General features: G+C 39.8%; 2 protein-coding genes across 10 annotated transcripts in view; both read right to left on the reverse strand.

Annotated features, from left to right (window-relative positions):
* Positions 1 to 8,082, reverse strand: part of KIF27 (kinesin family member 27) — a 29,162-nt gene extending 21,080 nt beyond the window's left edge. For 3 of the 9 annotated variants that reach the window (XM_085213767.1, XM_085213765.1, XM_085213766.1), the window contains exons 1-3: positions 4,497 to 4,799; positions 3,209 to 3,409; positions 1,081 to 2,039 (exon numbers count right to left, since the gene is read on the reverse strand). In XM_085213767.1, the coding sequence (XP_085069893.1) occupies positions 1,081 to 2,039; positions 3,209 to 3,409; positions 4,497 to 4,794 (1,458 nt within the window). In that variant the 5' untranslated portion in view covers positions 4,795 to 4,799. Of the gene's footprint in view, positions 1 to 1,080; positions 2,040 to 3,208; positions 3,410 to 4,496; positions 4,883 to 6,499; positions 6,958 to 7,479; positions 7,619 to 7,936 lie in introns of those variants that run through there. The other 6 variants (XM_085213763.1, XM_085213758.1, XM_085213762.1 and 3 more) reach the window with 5 other exon arrangements.
* QNG1 (Q-nucleotide N-glycosylase 1) lies at positions 7,102 to 15,078 on the reverse strand. The gene is made up of 4 exons (XM_085213775.1): positions 14,656 to 15,078; positions 13,708 to 13,967; positions 9,128 to 9,323; positions 7,102 to 8,148 (listed from the first exon to the last, which is right to left on the reverse strand). Exons 1-4 carry the CDS (start codon positions 14,990 to 14,992, stop codon positions 7,916 to 7,918), a joined length of 1,026 nt encoding a protein of 341 aa, XP_085069901.1. The 5' UTR covers positions 14,993 to 15,078; the 3' UTR covers positions 7,102 to 7,915.
* Between the last annotated feature and the right edge of the window lie 38 nt (positions 15,079 to 15,116).

Consider the following 15,116-nt stretch of genomic DNA (forward strand, 5'->3'; position numbering starts at 1 on the left):
TAGAACTTCACTATGTTTCAAATTAGCGTACGGATATTTTAAGTCACAAAACTAATTTTCAGTTGAGGATGTATTTATTGTACTCCTCATATCTGCATGATTTAAAATGTTTTGTTATTCACAGTTAACACTTCAACTCAGTACATCCAAAATACACACTTCCTGAATGTATATGGGGATGTTAAAATATTATTTTTGTTTGATCATTTGTTAGTTCTGTGAGGAGATACTATCATGTTTGAGAAGGCTGAAAGGTCTTCTCCTATAGGTCATCACTTGGAGCCATCAGCTACTGACTGTAACTCTGAACTATTCATAGTTACCAGTGACAGGATCCTCATGAGATATCTGCAAGATATCCCTTATCTTGCTTTGGAATTCTCAGTTCAGACAGAAAACTGTAAAGAACTGTATCGCCTAAAAGCAGGGAGTGAGTAACAGTAAACATAAGAAAATGATAACAAAGGGAAACCTGTAAATTGTTCAGAAACATAGTAAACTAAAGGCCTAACAATGAAACTGAAAAAGAGGAGTTCTAGTTAAGAAGATTGTTGAATGCCAGAAAAGATACTTGCAACTTTATAGAATCAGCTATACTAGTATACTACATACATAGCATCAAGTAGCATTAGATGTAAGTTACAAAATTTAGCCCAAGTGCTGTCTTCAAGTACACAGGTATTTGTGAAAATACCTGCATTACATTTGTAGTGCTTCTGATAAGCCCACTGATCAGCAATATTTAAACAATTTCTGGATTTACAGGACAGCTAAAACTATCATAGCTAAAACCAAGAATCTAACAGATAAAAAGACTCAATCTCATAGCTTTATCTTAAAACCGATTAGCCAGAATATAGTATTACTTTACCTAGCTCTATCAGGATGAAGATGACAGTCCATTCAATTATCCATTAAAATAAAACTCTGTTCCAGAGGATTAGATAAATAAATTGGTAATATATAGTCAAAATTAAATACCGGTTAGGTGTAATTAAAGTTTAACAGTTTTACACCTTTCAAAACTGAATTCAAGTTTTAGCAGACTTCTCATAGTTACCGAATGATCAGCTTAAATACCTGGCATTTCTTGAGTTCCCGCTTTAGCTGAAGGACTGTGATATGATGAGGCTTGTGGCTGGTCCCAGTCCTGGTGTCAGCTTGCTGCATGGTGAGACCTTCTTTCCTTATGTCTTGCACCATGGTGATCCAACTCTGCAATCTGTCCCGCTGACTTTTTTTTAAACTAACATCATCATTCAAGTCAACCAGGAATGGGAAGGCTTCATCTATGCAGTTTTTATAACTGAAGCACTGAACTTGAAGCTGGGTGAGCTGCTGTTCTAGCAAACTGATTCGAATTCTTTCTTGATTTAAGTCATGTGAACACTGATTACTGACTTGCTGATTCTGCAAAGCTTCTCGGAGCAATCTGATTTCAAGTTCCATTTCATCAATCCGGTCTTGATCAGGGTTGTAGTTTACAACTGGTTTATTTCTAATGTTTTTGGCTCTGTTGGCATATTTGAGTGAATTTAAAGATTCATCAAAGTCTGATGAGGATGGACTTATACATGTTATCATGACAGTCTTGGCATTTCCTCCTAGAGAGTCTTTCAGAATACGCGTGATTTTAGCATCCCTGTATGGAATATGCACACTTTTCCTTTTTGGGTCTCCAAGAGCACTGATGACATTTCCCAAGGCCAGCAAACCACTATTGATCTGAATTGATTCTTTGAACCGTTCACCAGTATTTCCAGTTTTTGTCACTCTCTCTGATCCTGCCAAATCCACAAAATGGAACTTTGAAGCAATCATTCTGACCGATTTCCAAGATGGATTTTGCGGAACATCAGCATTTTTCTGAGACTCTGCAGATTGTTTCTGACAAATACTGATGGTAAAAATGGCGTGAGATCGACTAGAGTGCTCATTCATTTGTGTTGTGCCTGTGTGACGAGCTGCATTGCCACTTTCCAACAGACTCATTACTTCATCGGCAGATTCCACTTGGAACTCCTTAGCACCAATAATCACTTAAACACCAAACCAAAGAAAATAAGAATATTATTTTCAGCAACAGTTCACGGCAATCTATAAACACAAATCAAAGAAACGCACAAGTCTGCATAATAAGGTCACAGCACACAGCTAAAGAAAATAGTATGTGGTAACCATGAAGTACAGCACATCTGAATCCCACACAGATCTGTAGTGTTGGTGTATTGCCTCACAGCATTTGTAACAGTATCCTAAACAGAACACACACCTCTAGGCATTTACATGTAGACATACGCAATTTGAAGTGAGCAAACTCACTCACTTTGTAGGTTTAAAAAAAGACAGATAAAAGTTCATAATAGAAATGATTCCCAGCCTATGTCCATTCTGTATAGATCAGGTAGCTAGGCCTTTCAGAGAAGTATCTACTGTTTGAGTAGCCTTATAATGTAGAAATGATAATAAATGTTCCTACCAGCTTATTTTTTAATGCTTTGTTTTAGTAAAGGATGGACAATACCACAGCAGGTACACGATCAACTAAAGACTCAAATGGTCCTGATGCAGTAGTTTAAATACTACTGTGCTTAAATACTACAACAGTATCATGCTTATACATACACATATATATATATGAAGCAATGATACTGTTCGCAGACTAAGCTTTGTATTAACTGCATTTGCATGTAGTGCCTTTTTCCAGCTACAGAGAAGAAAGCCATACTAACTCATAGCAACAAAAATAGTAATACTGTAAAGAATAAAAAAATGAAAATATGAAGAATAAAGGAAAAAAAAAAACAACCAGAACACAAATTACAGTTTCAGAATAAAAAGACTCTGTAGTGGATTCTTCTAGCATCTTCCTGCAGAGACATGAGAACTATGGGATGTTAATTTCAGATCTCCTAACAATATCAGATGATACTATTCTTTGTTCCACTCATTTCAGAGTGAAATGAGTGCTGATATTTACAGTGTAAGAAGCTCAACAAATATAACCTTAAAGTGAGAATGCTTCATTTTAGAATATTTATTCAACTGAATAACCAGGTACCATTGTGTTTCTAAGCAGAATTTGCAGAAGAAGTAACTGTGTTTCTACCATAGCACCTGATGCTATTTCTCTCTTTTCAAGATAGAAAGAATAATTTGGGCACACAACTGAAACCATATGTATCAAATTTTAGATCCAAAATCCTACCTGTATTCCCCTTTTCATCTTCTCGGATATGCAAATCCTTCACAGAGGTCTCCAACTCCAATAAATCACGAAGTTCTTCCTTGTAGACTTCTATATAAGATACTTTAACACAGAAGTCAATGTTATGGTTTTCAGAAATATGCTGAAATAATTCCTGAATAGCCCGTGGGATTATGCCCTTTTCATCCTCTGCAATTGAGGCTAAAATACAAAGAAAGATATCACAGACACTTGTAGTCATTCTGCTGCATAAATTATAAAGACTGAAGCTAATGAGAAGTCTGTGGTATTTACTACTTGATGGATTAAGTAATCTGAAGAGCTCAGTGTTCTCTAGGATTTATGGAAATACTTGCTTTTCTATTGGTCAGAATATTTGTTTTAATCCATTAATAGGACTTAAAGTTAAGTTCTAAATTATTCCAGAAACTTCAGTCTAGAGAAGGCTTCAGGGAGGCCTTATAGTAGCTTTCCAATATTCAAAGGGAGCCTAGAAGAAAAATGGGGAGGAATGCTGTCGAAGGGTATAGTGGTAGGACAAGAGGGAACGGTTTTAAATTAAAAGAGGAGAGGTTTAGGTCAGATGTTAGGAGGAAATTCTTTACACATAGCGCGGTGAGGCAATGGCACAGGCTGCCCAGAGAAGCTGTGGGTGCCCCATTCCTGGAGATGCTAAAGGCTAAGTGGGAAGGGGCCCTGGGCAGCTTGATCTGGCAGGAGGCAACCCTGCCCATGGCAAGGAGTTGAAACTGGATGGAATTTAATGTCTCTTCCAAGTCTAACCATCCTATGATTCTATGAATTCATTCTGCAAAACTTAAACATGAAAATAATACCTTTGCCAGATTTCCAAGAGAAGCCAATAGAGAGTAAATAAACTACTGCCTAAAGCAGGTATTTTCTCAGTAAGGTAAAAGTATAGAGAATTTCTAAAGCACTGCATGTAGTTATAATTTCAGAAAGGAGTTACAGTTTAAGTTGCACGTTAAAATGCAATAAATAAATAAATAGCAACAAAAAACAAAAACAAACAAACAAAACCAAATTGTTTCTTTCTCCAATACTTTTCTTACAGCTTAATGTATGCAGAATTTGTGTTTAGAATATTACAACTGTTTCATACACTTTGGATATTTTTGTGTTTTCTTTTTTTTTCTATTACACCAATTTTCATGACCCCTTCATTCTCCATCTCCATCCGCTATGCATTAATTACTTAATTTGTACAAGTGCATTGTACACAAGTAAAAAAAAAAAAAAAAGAAACACAACAAGACCTATAACGTACCAATGTGACCACCTCCAATGGTGTAAGTTTTCCCAGAGCCTGTCTGTCCATATGCAAATACTGTAGCATTGTATCCCTCCGTTAAAGACAGTAGAAGAGGCTTAATGCAAACTGTATAAACTTCTCCTTGGGTTGAGTTTTTGCCAAATACATAATCAAAAGTGAAGGCACGGTCTTTCCCAATGATAATTTGTTGTGTATTTGGAACTGATCTCACACACACTTGGTGATTATGAAGTACTTCCTTGGAAAGGAGAGGTCGGATCCTTACTGCAACTTTAACTGGGATTTCCTCCATGCCAGCCTCCATTTCTGTGTTCCCCACTCAGTATTCACATAGTCACTGCAAATGTTACAGTTTGCGTGCTCATCTCATTCACTATTTTCTGCAACAATAAAAAAATGTTATCCAAGTTACTTATTAAATAAGAATTAATTCCCTGCTGAGACAGAAGGTCAGAGTTTCCTAACGAATACAAAGCGTTTTTAAATACTGAAAAATAACTGTAATAGAAAAGCAACAATATTAATAACTGTTAAATGAATTCATAACTTAATTTTGTTACTATTAGTTTCTGAGCAAACTTAAGTCTGTGTATAATCAATGAATATACAGATGGTATAGTATATCCAGGAGCTTGGCTGATGTAATTGTTATATTGGAGTAAGAAAAGAAAGACACCCTATCCTGGGCTCGCAAAATAGACTCCAGTGGAACGGATCTCCAGAGAGATCCTTACCACTGGCTGTCAGCTCTTAAATGGGTCTGGAGAGGTGGAGCCAGGCTCCACCCCTTCCTGCAGCGCAGGTGAATTGCCTTCACCTGTGCTCCCGTGGCTGACTCATTGCTTGCCTCAGGTGATTAATCAGAGGTTCAGGCCATGATTCAGCAGCCCCATACAGCCTGGAAGTTGCCTGACTTTCTCCATGAACTCAATAAAGCCAAATGAAGAAACAGCATTGCAAGGTCTCATTCACAAACATTGATAAGGCACATCCTTATGAGGAATCTTACTTTCCTACTGCTACATTCCTGCTGCATAGACAACAGAAATTAGTCAAACAAACCCTTTTTCTCCTGTTATATGTATATACATATATACATCATAGAAGCCTCTTCCACTTCAGAAGGACCACTCATTTGTAACCTGAGAAATGCAGAGCAGGCTGTTGTGCTGCCTGTAAGGCAGGGATGGTTTCACACATAGCCAGTTACTACATACAAAGCATTCATCTGATTTAATCTGCCTCTTTATGTAATATAGAGGCATATATGTAATTAACTTCTATTAATCGTATATTAATAATATATTAATATATATTTTATATTAATTATATATTTTAGCATGCATGCTTCCTGATACTGTCCCCTGCACGCTCATTCTTAACATATCAGCACTGCAGAGCAGCACAAAGAAAAGCATCAACAAACAGCATTTCCTTAGAGCTGTCTGTTGGGAACATTGCTGGACCCTCAGCACAGCTTTTGGTTAAGCCAGTTCTCAGCAGCTTTATGAGGTGAGGGAAACTTGCAGAGCTCCTGCCTAGCAGAACTCATCTGCTAAGCACATGAAACTCAGGTTTCCCGATATATTTAAAAGTGAGTTTTAGAGACGTGGTCTTTTGTGGTTGCAAAAGGAGGAGCTTTTCCACCTTACTCAAGTCTTATTTAGTTTGGAGCTGAGGAACTCTATCCGGGGGCTGAAGAAAAGCCCCATTTTGTTAATCCGAGCAGCTGGAAATCAAACAGGCAAAGCTGGGTTGGAACTGTCCTCATATCACAAAGGACAGGGCAACCAGGAGTGACTGTATGACCTACTGCACACAGAGCCAAGCCACATATTGGCCTACGTCTGCTTTTAATTATCTGGGGGCCCTCTTTTTATCCCCGGCAAGGACAGCAGCACAAAGCTGCACTGCCCCCTTTAAAGTTATTCTAAAAGAAAAAAAAAAAAGGAAATAAAAGAGGTCACTGCAAGACAGAGAGGGAGAGAGCCAGTCACCCTATGCACTATCCCCTATCAACGTGCGAACATCGAAAGGCACCACCGTCAAATCACGGAACGCCGCGGTGCCGGGAAGCAGCGGGCGGGCAGCGCTGCGGCAGCGGCCCAGCCTCTTTCCAAACCTGCTAAGCTCGGGACCGGCCGCCTCCAGGAGTTCTCACTAAGGAAGAACTGCGTAGGCCGGCGACACCGCCAAGCGGAGAAGAAAGCACGGAGGGCGGCGCGGCCGGGAGGCGGAGACAGCCCGCCGACTCCCGTTTCGGCCGTCGCTCCCGCGCTGCCCGCTGTTGAAAGAGCCTCGCTAGGCAACGGCAGCAACGTCTGGCGCTGCCCCGCGGCACAGCCCCGCCGCATGCAGCGCCACCCTGCGGCAGGAGGCGCGGCGGCCCCGGAAGGACGAAGGCGGTGCCTGCTTACGCTCTGCACGCTTTATTACAAGAGTTGCGCTGATCGCTTAATAATAAAGCTTAGGAGCATAAGGCGAGCTTTTCTCAAACAAAAGGAAGGACAGGTCACTTCAGCGTGGTAAGGTACATGCTGGCACGGCATCGCTGCCACCCTAGGGCTCCATACGCACCCATGTGCGTTTTTGGGTCTGCTCCAAAAGCAACACATCTTATTTTATTACATTGGCTTGTGCTATCAGAGGTGAATGCTGGTGGTACAACAGTAGAGGTTGAACTTTTCCCCCCAGCATAGAAGGAGAGGGGCAGCCTGACAGAATGGTGTCTGACACAGAAGCATTAAGCAAAGGGGTAGAAATGAATTCCTCCATGCAGAAAAAGCAGCACCCAATGACATTCACCAACACTTGCTGAGCATTTCTGGCAACCAAACTGTGAATGTGGGCACAGTGAGATGGCGGGTGGTGTGTTCCAGCAGCAGAAACTGTGCCAGTGGGCCATCTCCTCTGGTGCGGATTTTTACAGGCATGGCATGCTGACTCTTGTTCATTGCTGGCAAAAATGTATAGCTACCTGTGGCCACCTTCTGGAAAAAGTAGTACTTTGTTGCTGAGAATCTGCTCCATTAAAGGTGTCATTGAGTTCTTTGTACCTGCTATAGTTTTCATGGAAATAAACAGGAGGCATTACTTTCAGAGCAACCTACACTTACACATGTACACATACATGACTGTGTGTATGTAGATACAATGTATATACCCATACACAAAAGCGAGAGTAATAAAATCTCTATCGCTACAAATCTACAAATTTTCCATCAGTTTTATATTATTAACTCCAATTTCAACCAGTATGTGACTCAAAGAAATCAAGCAAATTATTCATATGTCATCAGAAAGTGTTTGTTTGATTTAGCAAGTTCCAAACTAGTACATGACAAATCACAGTATGAAAAAAGGAACTGTAATTGAAAAGGAAACACAACAATACAGTAGCTATCCTGCTGGACTTAGTAATATATAGACCGTACTCGGTGAAATGGAATATCTTTCATATCTTCCCTGTGATCCCTGGCATAGTCCCAGAGATAGTAATCAAGTAAAACTGCATTGATCTGATCACGCATGTCTTGACCCTTCTTCTCATAGAGCTCCAGCAAGTGTCTGCAGATTAGCATGCAGCACCAAATTGAACAACCACGGATCTCCACCTCCTCTCTGTCACCAGACTTGAAAACAGTTCCTGTAGGACAAGAGACAGCAACTCAGTTACGCTTACAGAATCCCCAGATGTCCAGGATTCTCTCTTTTTGTTTCATATTTAAGCTATTCCGGGACCACAACTTTCACCCTTATACTGCAACTACTATGTTATTGTACATTTTCTGTGGATTACTTCAACATTACTGTAAATATTTGTTAAGTTCACCTCCCTTTCAACTAAGAACCCATCCTGTATTCTAAAAGACTGAGTTTGGGGTGAGAACCAGTGGCTGGGCTATACATATATGATTATTTCATTTCTGGTGTCAAAAGGGATACTCAAACATAATTCCAATAGGGTATTTTCTGCAAGGGGTAATTCTACTCTTCACTAAGATCAAAGATCAAGCAGATCACAACATTCTACGATACATTTACCATCAAAGAACAATTTATCTTTTGCATGAATCTTGGTATGGTCATTTCCACCACAGCCATTCAAACATATGAGTCATTTGTCTATCTTGCCGTGCAACTTGAAAATCACTAACAATAGTCCTACCTACAAAACAATCATTGTGCAGTGGGAAAAGGACTGGTTTATGTTTTCATTCATTCAAGCTCCTAGTTATTACAGTTACTTATTAGTACTGTAAGATGGAACCAGACCCGTGCAATCATCTTCTTTATAAAGGTAATGGCTTGTTTTCTTAAAGTGGATGTTTATCTTATTAGCTTGTTTGTTGTTCTTGCAAATAGCAAGTCTGGTTGAGTACAAACAGGAACCCCCATGCTTTTCCAAATTCTTTGAACTAATGAAGAAATCACTGATTCTACTATCTAAATCTCAAAATCACAACCACAATCATGCTGCAAAAATGCTGCTGTTGACAGTGCCTGTTTTGAAACTCTGCAATCAACCTCTAAGAATCTCTTTATCCATACTTTGCCAGTGTTTAATCCCAGAAACAGACATTAAAAACATAACAGTATTTTACAATAGTAAGGAAAGAACAAACCTTCACGTAGCTTTTTCATTAGATCTTCAGAATATTTCATGGCTTTTAAATGAACAAGAACTTGAGGAATTCTGTAGTCAGCAAATATAGTCAGGCTAGAAATGTCTCCAAAAAAGCCATCTCCCTTGCCTTCCAATACACTCCATGTATCAGCCACAAGTATTTGTGCCCGTTTGTAGAAAGACACCTTCTTTTTCTGATGAAAAAAATTCAAATAATTCAAGTGCTAGGGACACTTCAATAAATACAAAAAATGAAAACAGAGGAAAATAGGTAAGTTATGTTGCTCTAGAAAACACAACAAAAGACGTATCTTACTAAGCAAATATTAACTAAAACAATAAATAAAAGTGCAATGCTAAAAGTACCTTAAAATCTAAATACTGAACTGCACACAAGTGCAATCCTCATTAAAAACAGCAGTGGAACAAAAAATTATTTATATTTAAAAAATGCTCAGATAACTGAAAATTAATGCTGGTTTACTTCTACTTCACAAACAGCAGTCAAAGTCCTGCAAACACTTTTTCTGAAGCCCTAGAGCTCATAGAACATTGGAGCTAAGTAGCATGTATCAAACAGTTCACATATTTCATGAACTTCCTTCAAGAAAACTGAAGGAAAAAGAATTTTGCTGAAAACTATAGCACATGATTCTCAGTTTTGTCTAGTGTATCTTGCTTATTGAAGAGGACAGAGAAGAAAATAATTTCAATAATTCTGGTATTCACAAGTATACAGTTTTCTTAAACACTGGCTGGGTCTATTACTGTTACATTCTTTTTAGTGCTAGTGTAAACCCTGCAAAAATTTACATACTTTTTTGACTACTCACAAGGGAAAAAAGTAACAATGTGCTAAAATCCATATGGAGTTGAGATTTATTTTATGATAAACATAACGTGGAACTTCAGGAAAAAAAAATTCTAATACTTTTTTTTTTCCCCCTTCATTTTATAGACCAAATTTTCAACTTTTGAGATATGGTTAACTATGTGATACAACATTTCACAGAACACCTTCTGCAAATATTCTGAAAACAAACCTTCTCTGTGCTTCATTCCCCACTCGACACAGATGCACTTTTCCTTCTAGAGAATTATACATTTCCTCTATTAAATAATGAAATACTGCTCAAAACTCTCTAGGGCAAATAAATAAAATAATAATAGAACAAATTCCATCACAGCTCCCAGTGTCCTGAAGCTAATGAAAACCATGGTCATTGCTCTTTCAGTAGTGTTAAGATTTTTCCAATGTAATAAGCAACAGCACCACATCATTTTACAAGAGCAATATTGAAGAGAGACTTTAAATTGAACTTTCCGTCTCATGCTGCAGTTAAGCTTGGAAGAAAAATACCGTTTGGGACTTCTTATAGATTTATATTTTCATTGTTTTAGTTGGTAGTTTTTACGATGCTCAGATCTGAAGTTTGCAAAAATTTTCTATATGGAAAAGACAATCAAGCTTTTATAGTAAATTTTCCCACCATTATTTTTAACAGAGAGCAAGAAAAGCACTGGGTGAATGGTATTACCTTTCATAGACAATGTATTTCTCCAAAAACTGAATATTCTACCTGATGGTGAAAAACCTACACTTATTTTCCTCAATTTTTCTGCCCTTATGGTCTAAGAAAAGCTACTACTTCTTCTCATTTACCACTCCACTGCCTTCACAACCTGATACTTCAAGAAGGAGACAGAGCTAATTCAGGCCTGTGGATACTAAAAGAAAGAAGGCATACTGTGTCAGCAAATATGTAAAGGTGATAGCACAGCTAGGAAGAAAAGCAGAGAATAGGAAGAGCAAATGAATCTATCCAGCTCCATAAAAACAATGGGAAACAAAAAAGTGCATACATGCAGCATTGATGACTGGAAGCTTGGAAGGACTCAAACATATGTCAGAACATGAAAATCCTGATGCATAATTTCGATTTTCTGCTAGTATTTAAAGTCAGCTCAATGTCTAAATACGAAATACCCATAATAGGACAAAAAGATTTCAGGGGCTTTGGTTTGCACTTCACTGCACTGGAGCAAAAGAGCATAGGCAATATGTAATGACATTCAATAATGTGTAAGTATGACAAATTTTTAGCATACAATTTTGGTAAGACATGCAGCCAACAAATTGTCTTTATTTTACACGTTCCTCCAGGAGGTCAGATCATGGGAGAGCTGTAATAGTCTGTGATAGTATGATTTACTGCAGTACAGAATTTATTCTCATACACGTTTCTATTACGGAGAATAAGTGAGAAACACCAGTATGTTGTCCGATACCTACCTCTAGTTCTCTTTTTAATGAAGGCAAATCTTTACTTGTGAAATCTCAACTGGCTGCACAGAAATGGTGTTGATAATACGATCCGTCTCACCTCATATTATGTTTTCTTAAAAAATTTATTTCAGAACAAATAAGGCGTAAACCTCATCTGCATTACTTCACACACCTTCAAAACACACAGCTTGCTTAGTGAAAGTAGAAAAACAGCTTTTGTGTTTATGCAATAGACTTCACTACTATGTCAGTGCTTATGGGCTGGATCATTTTTGGAACAGCTTTTTGTTCTATAGTTCTAGCCTGTTGCTTCTTTTAGAGAGCCTTGCTTTATAAAGCGCTCAGCACCATCTCATGAAAGACATTACGTCAGTGAATAGTCACTATAAAGAAAGAAAATATTCTATTTATCACTTGAAAAATGCCTCATTTTTTGGTCACAAAAGTCATCATAAAATGACCTCATATGTAAAAATCTCAATAAATTAAACCAGTAACATCACTGATAACTTACAGAGAATCTCCGATTTTTCAAGTTAATGTGGTATCTTCATAGTAGGAGATAAAGAAGTAAAAAATGATGCCACCTAGTTAACATCACAGATAAGTGAAAAATGCAGTTGGTTCAGAGGCACAATGAACACTGCTACAGGGCACTACTTCCAAAGGCCTGTACGAGCTATTACTTAGACAGGCTGCAATGGAGATACAATAAGGTGATGTAATGTCTGAATAGTACCACAGATGGAACAGAGGACAGGAGCAGCTACATGTCACTGAGACTTAAAAAAAGTGTGCTTGTATAGGGACAACTGGAGACACCAAACACACTCTATTTACTTCCCATCTTTCAGAGAAACTGCTGCAAAAAGATTATGTACTGTGTCAACTCTGACATAAGTAGTATGACATTTACAGTTAATTCTGACCTGTAGCCGTTCCTGCAAGATCTATTGAATAACAACAGCTATAGATTCCTGGTAGTCAGTTGTACATTTTCATAATACTACTGGAGTCTCCAGTTTCCTCCATTAGATGCAAAGATCCTCTTGGTAAATGAAGAAAAAGAGAGGTACAAACTTAAGGAAAAAAAGATAAGAAAAACAAAGATTCTGATTTGTTAGGCAAAAATTATGTTATGCATTTATAAGACATAAAATAGAATTGTGCTCAAACTTGGAGTACATCAAAATAGATTACAACAGAGTGAAGAATACAGACAGCTCACAGAAAAACAAACAAACAAACAAACAAACCTGGTTCTACACTAGGGAAAGAAAAAAAAAACAAAAAAACCCTATAATTATGACTAGATATATGTTCCTGGCCAATTCAGTATTTCAGATGATGGAGATTCATTTGCTGTTAATAAATGGCATGATTTTGTTTTCAGAGGTTTAGACTAATAGAGAAATGGAATCTCAATACCAACCTATCTTTAGAAAAACAAATACTTTGGTCCAAGAGTATTTCAAAACCTATCTTTCCCATCTGTATTACTCATAACAATTTACATAATTAGATAACCTGATTCAAAGTCTGATTTTCATTATACAGACTAATCCCTTTACTGATTTGAAGTGGCATATTAAAATTATGCCATATTTTCCTTCAACTTCCCTTGAATTTTACTTCTGAATTCCACAGAAATCATTATAGAATCATAGAATACCTGAAGCTGGAAAAGACCTTAAAGATCACTGAGTCTAACCACAGCCTCACCATACTACCCTAATTCTAACAACCCATGTCCCTGAACACCACATCCAAATGGTTTTTAAACACATCTAGGGATGGTGAATCAACCACCTCCCTGGGGAGCCTATTTCAGTGCTTAACAACCCTTTCCGTAAAGAAGTTCTTCCTGATATCCAACCTAAACTTACCCTGGCGCAACTTGAGGCCATTTCCCCTCATCATGTCACCAGTGAGAAGAGACCAACCCCGCTCTTTACTGTAATCACTCAGATATTTGAAGAGAGCAATAAGTCCTCCCCTCAGCCTCCTCTTCCCCAGACTATACAGCCCCAGTTCCTTCAATTGTTCCTCATAGGGCACATTCTCCAAGTCCTTCACAAGCCTTAATGCCCTACTTTGGACCTTATGTTCAGTTTCCCTTTTTCCATACTAGAAGCCATGATAAATACACAAATTTTACACCAATTCTGAACTGTTGCTCCAACAAATAAACAAACAAACAAATAAATAAATCACTATCTTTTAAAGCCACAATCAGGAATAAGTTCAAATACTTTCATACCATAAAAAATTCAGTGTCCCAACTAACTTACCTCAAAAACAGCTTCATCTCTGTAAGAAGGAAAGTTTTCCACCACAAGATGTAGTAGTTTTTGAGCCCTGTTCTCACTCATTTTAACACAGGTGAAGAAAGAGCCTCCAAACTTCTCCAACAGAACCGTCCCACTTTCATTCAGCACCTGGTGCCTCTCTTCAAGCAGAGGCATGGGCACCTCTGTGTCGGAGCGGAACACATGTCTGACCTGGTCCAGCGTCATGGTGGCATAGTATGAGGCACTGGTAATGGGTATTCCTTCAGAAGAGCAAAAACAAGATGTCAGGCTGCCACACTACACCCAGAGACCTTATGCACAGACCCACTGCAAAGGTAAAACTTGGAGAGCCTCTCAACTCTTAAAACTGACAGTGTGCAGTGAAGATCACACTCAGATAGCTGCTTAACGTAACACCACACGCACTTGGTTGGTGTGCTCCCTGCTCTGGTAGGAACTTCTGACACCTAGCCATGTTTCATTTCTTACTTTCTGCACATGATTTTCCCCCACTGGTTTGTTTCCATCGTTTGGCATGGTATATGCAATGTTCTCCAGCTACATACGGCCATTCCTATCCGTCTTTTTTTGCCTGAGCTCCTTACTGTTACGTACTTACAAGAAGGACCTTATCATGAGCTCTCCTTTAATTAAAAAGGAAATAAGCAGAAATGTTACTAAAGTTTCCCTCTGCACATTCAAATACTTCTTGTTTTCTCCGAATGAGCGCACCCAGACGAGGCGGAGCGCCGTACAGCCCTGCACAGACATGTGCTTTTCAGACCCACGGGGCCAACCTAGATGGCTCACAGCTCGGCGCGGCCTCCTCGTACACTCGAAGGCACAACGCGCCGACCGCAGCCACTCCGAGGCCGTTTTCACACGAGCGGGGACTTCCCTTCCCCCCGCGGCAGCCGCCCACCCACGGACCGCCCCGCCCGCACTGACCGTCGTCCAGCGCGCGGTTGACGGCGGCGCAGAGCGCCCAGTAGCCGCTGTACGCCTTGCCCTTGTAGCGCACCAGGCACTTCTGCTCGGCGCTGTCGGACCAGAAGGAGAAGTTGAGGGTGTCAACCAGGAACACCCAGCTCACCGCCTCCTCGCTGGCGGCCCGCGGGTTCAGCTCGTGCAGCGCCTTCCATCCCGACAGGCCGAACGCCGCCTCCGACGCTTTATCGAACAGCGACTCGGCTACCTTTCTCGCCCCCTCCTCGTCCACCGACACGTCTCGGCTGCGAGCCGCGATGAACCGGGCGGACTCCAGCGGGGATAGGAGCGCCTCCATGCCGCCACCTCCCGCGAGCGCTTTCCGGCCGACACGCCCCGGCGGGCCCCACCTCGGGCGCTGCCCGCCCTCCGGCGGCGGAGCGCCGCTTCCCACCTCGCACTGCGCAGGCGCGAGGGGGCAG

Source organism: Meleagris gallopavo, chromosome Z, assembly GCF_905368555.1.
Source record: "Meleagris gallopavo chromosome Z, MGAL_WU_HG_1.1, whole genome shotgun sequence".
Classification (NCBI taxonomy): Eukaryota; Metazoa; Chordata; class Aves; order Galliformes; family Phasianidae; genus Meleagris; species Meleagris gallopavo.

Excerpts from the sequence above, each read along its gene's own strand:
- QNG1 (XM_085213775.1), bottom strand. The coding sequence starts at position 14,992 with ATGGAGGCGCTCCTATCCCCGCTGGAGTCCGCCCGGTTCATCGCGGCT. Across the intron at positions 13,968-14,655 it reads CAACCGCGCGCTGGACGACG|GAATACCCATTACCAGTGCC; the intron begins GTCAGTGCGGGC and ends GCTCTTCTGAAG. Across the intron at positions 9,324-13,707 it reads GAGATGAAGCTGTTTTTGAG|AAAAAGAAGGTGTCTTTCTA; the intron begins GTAAGTTAGTTG and ends TTTTTTCATCAG.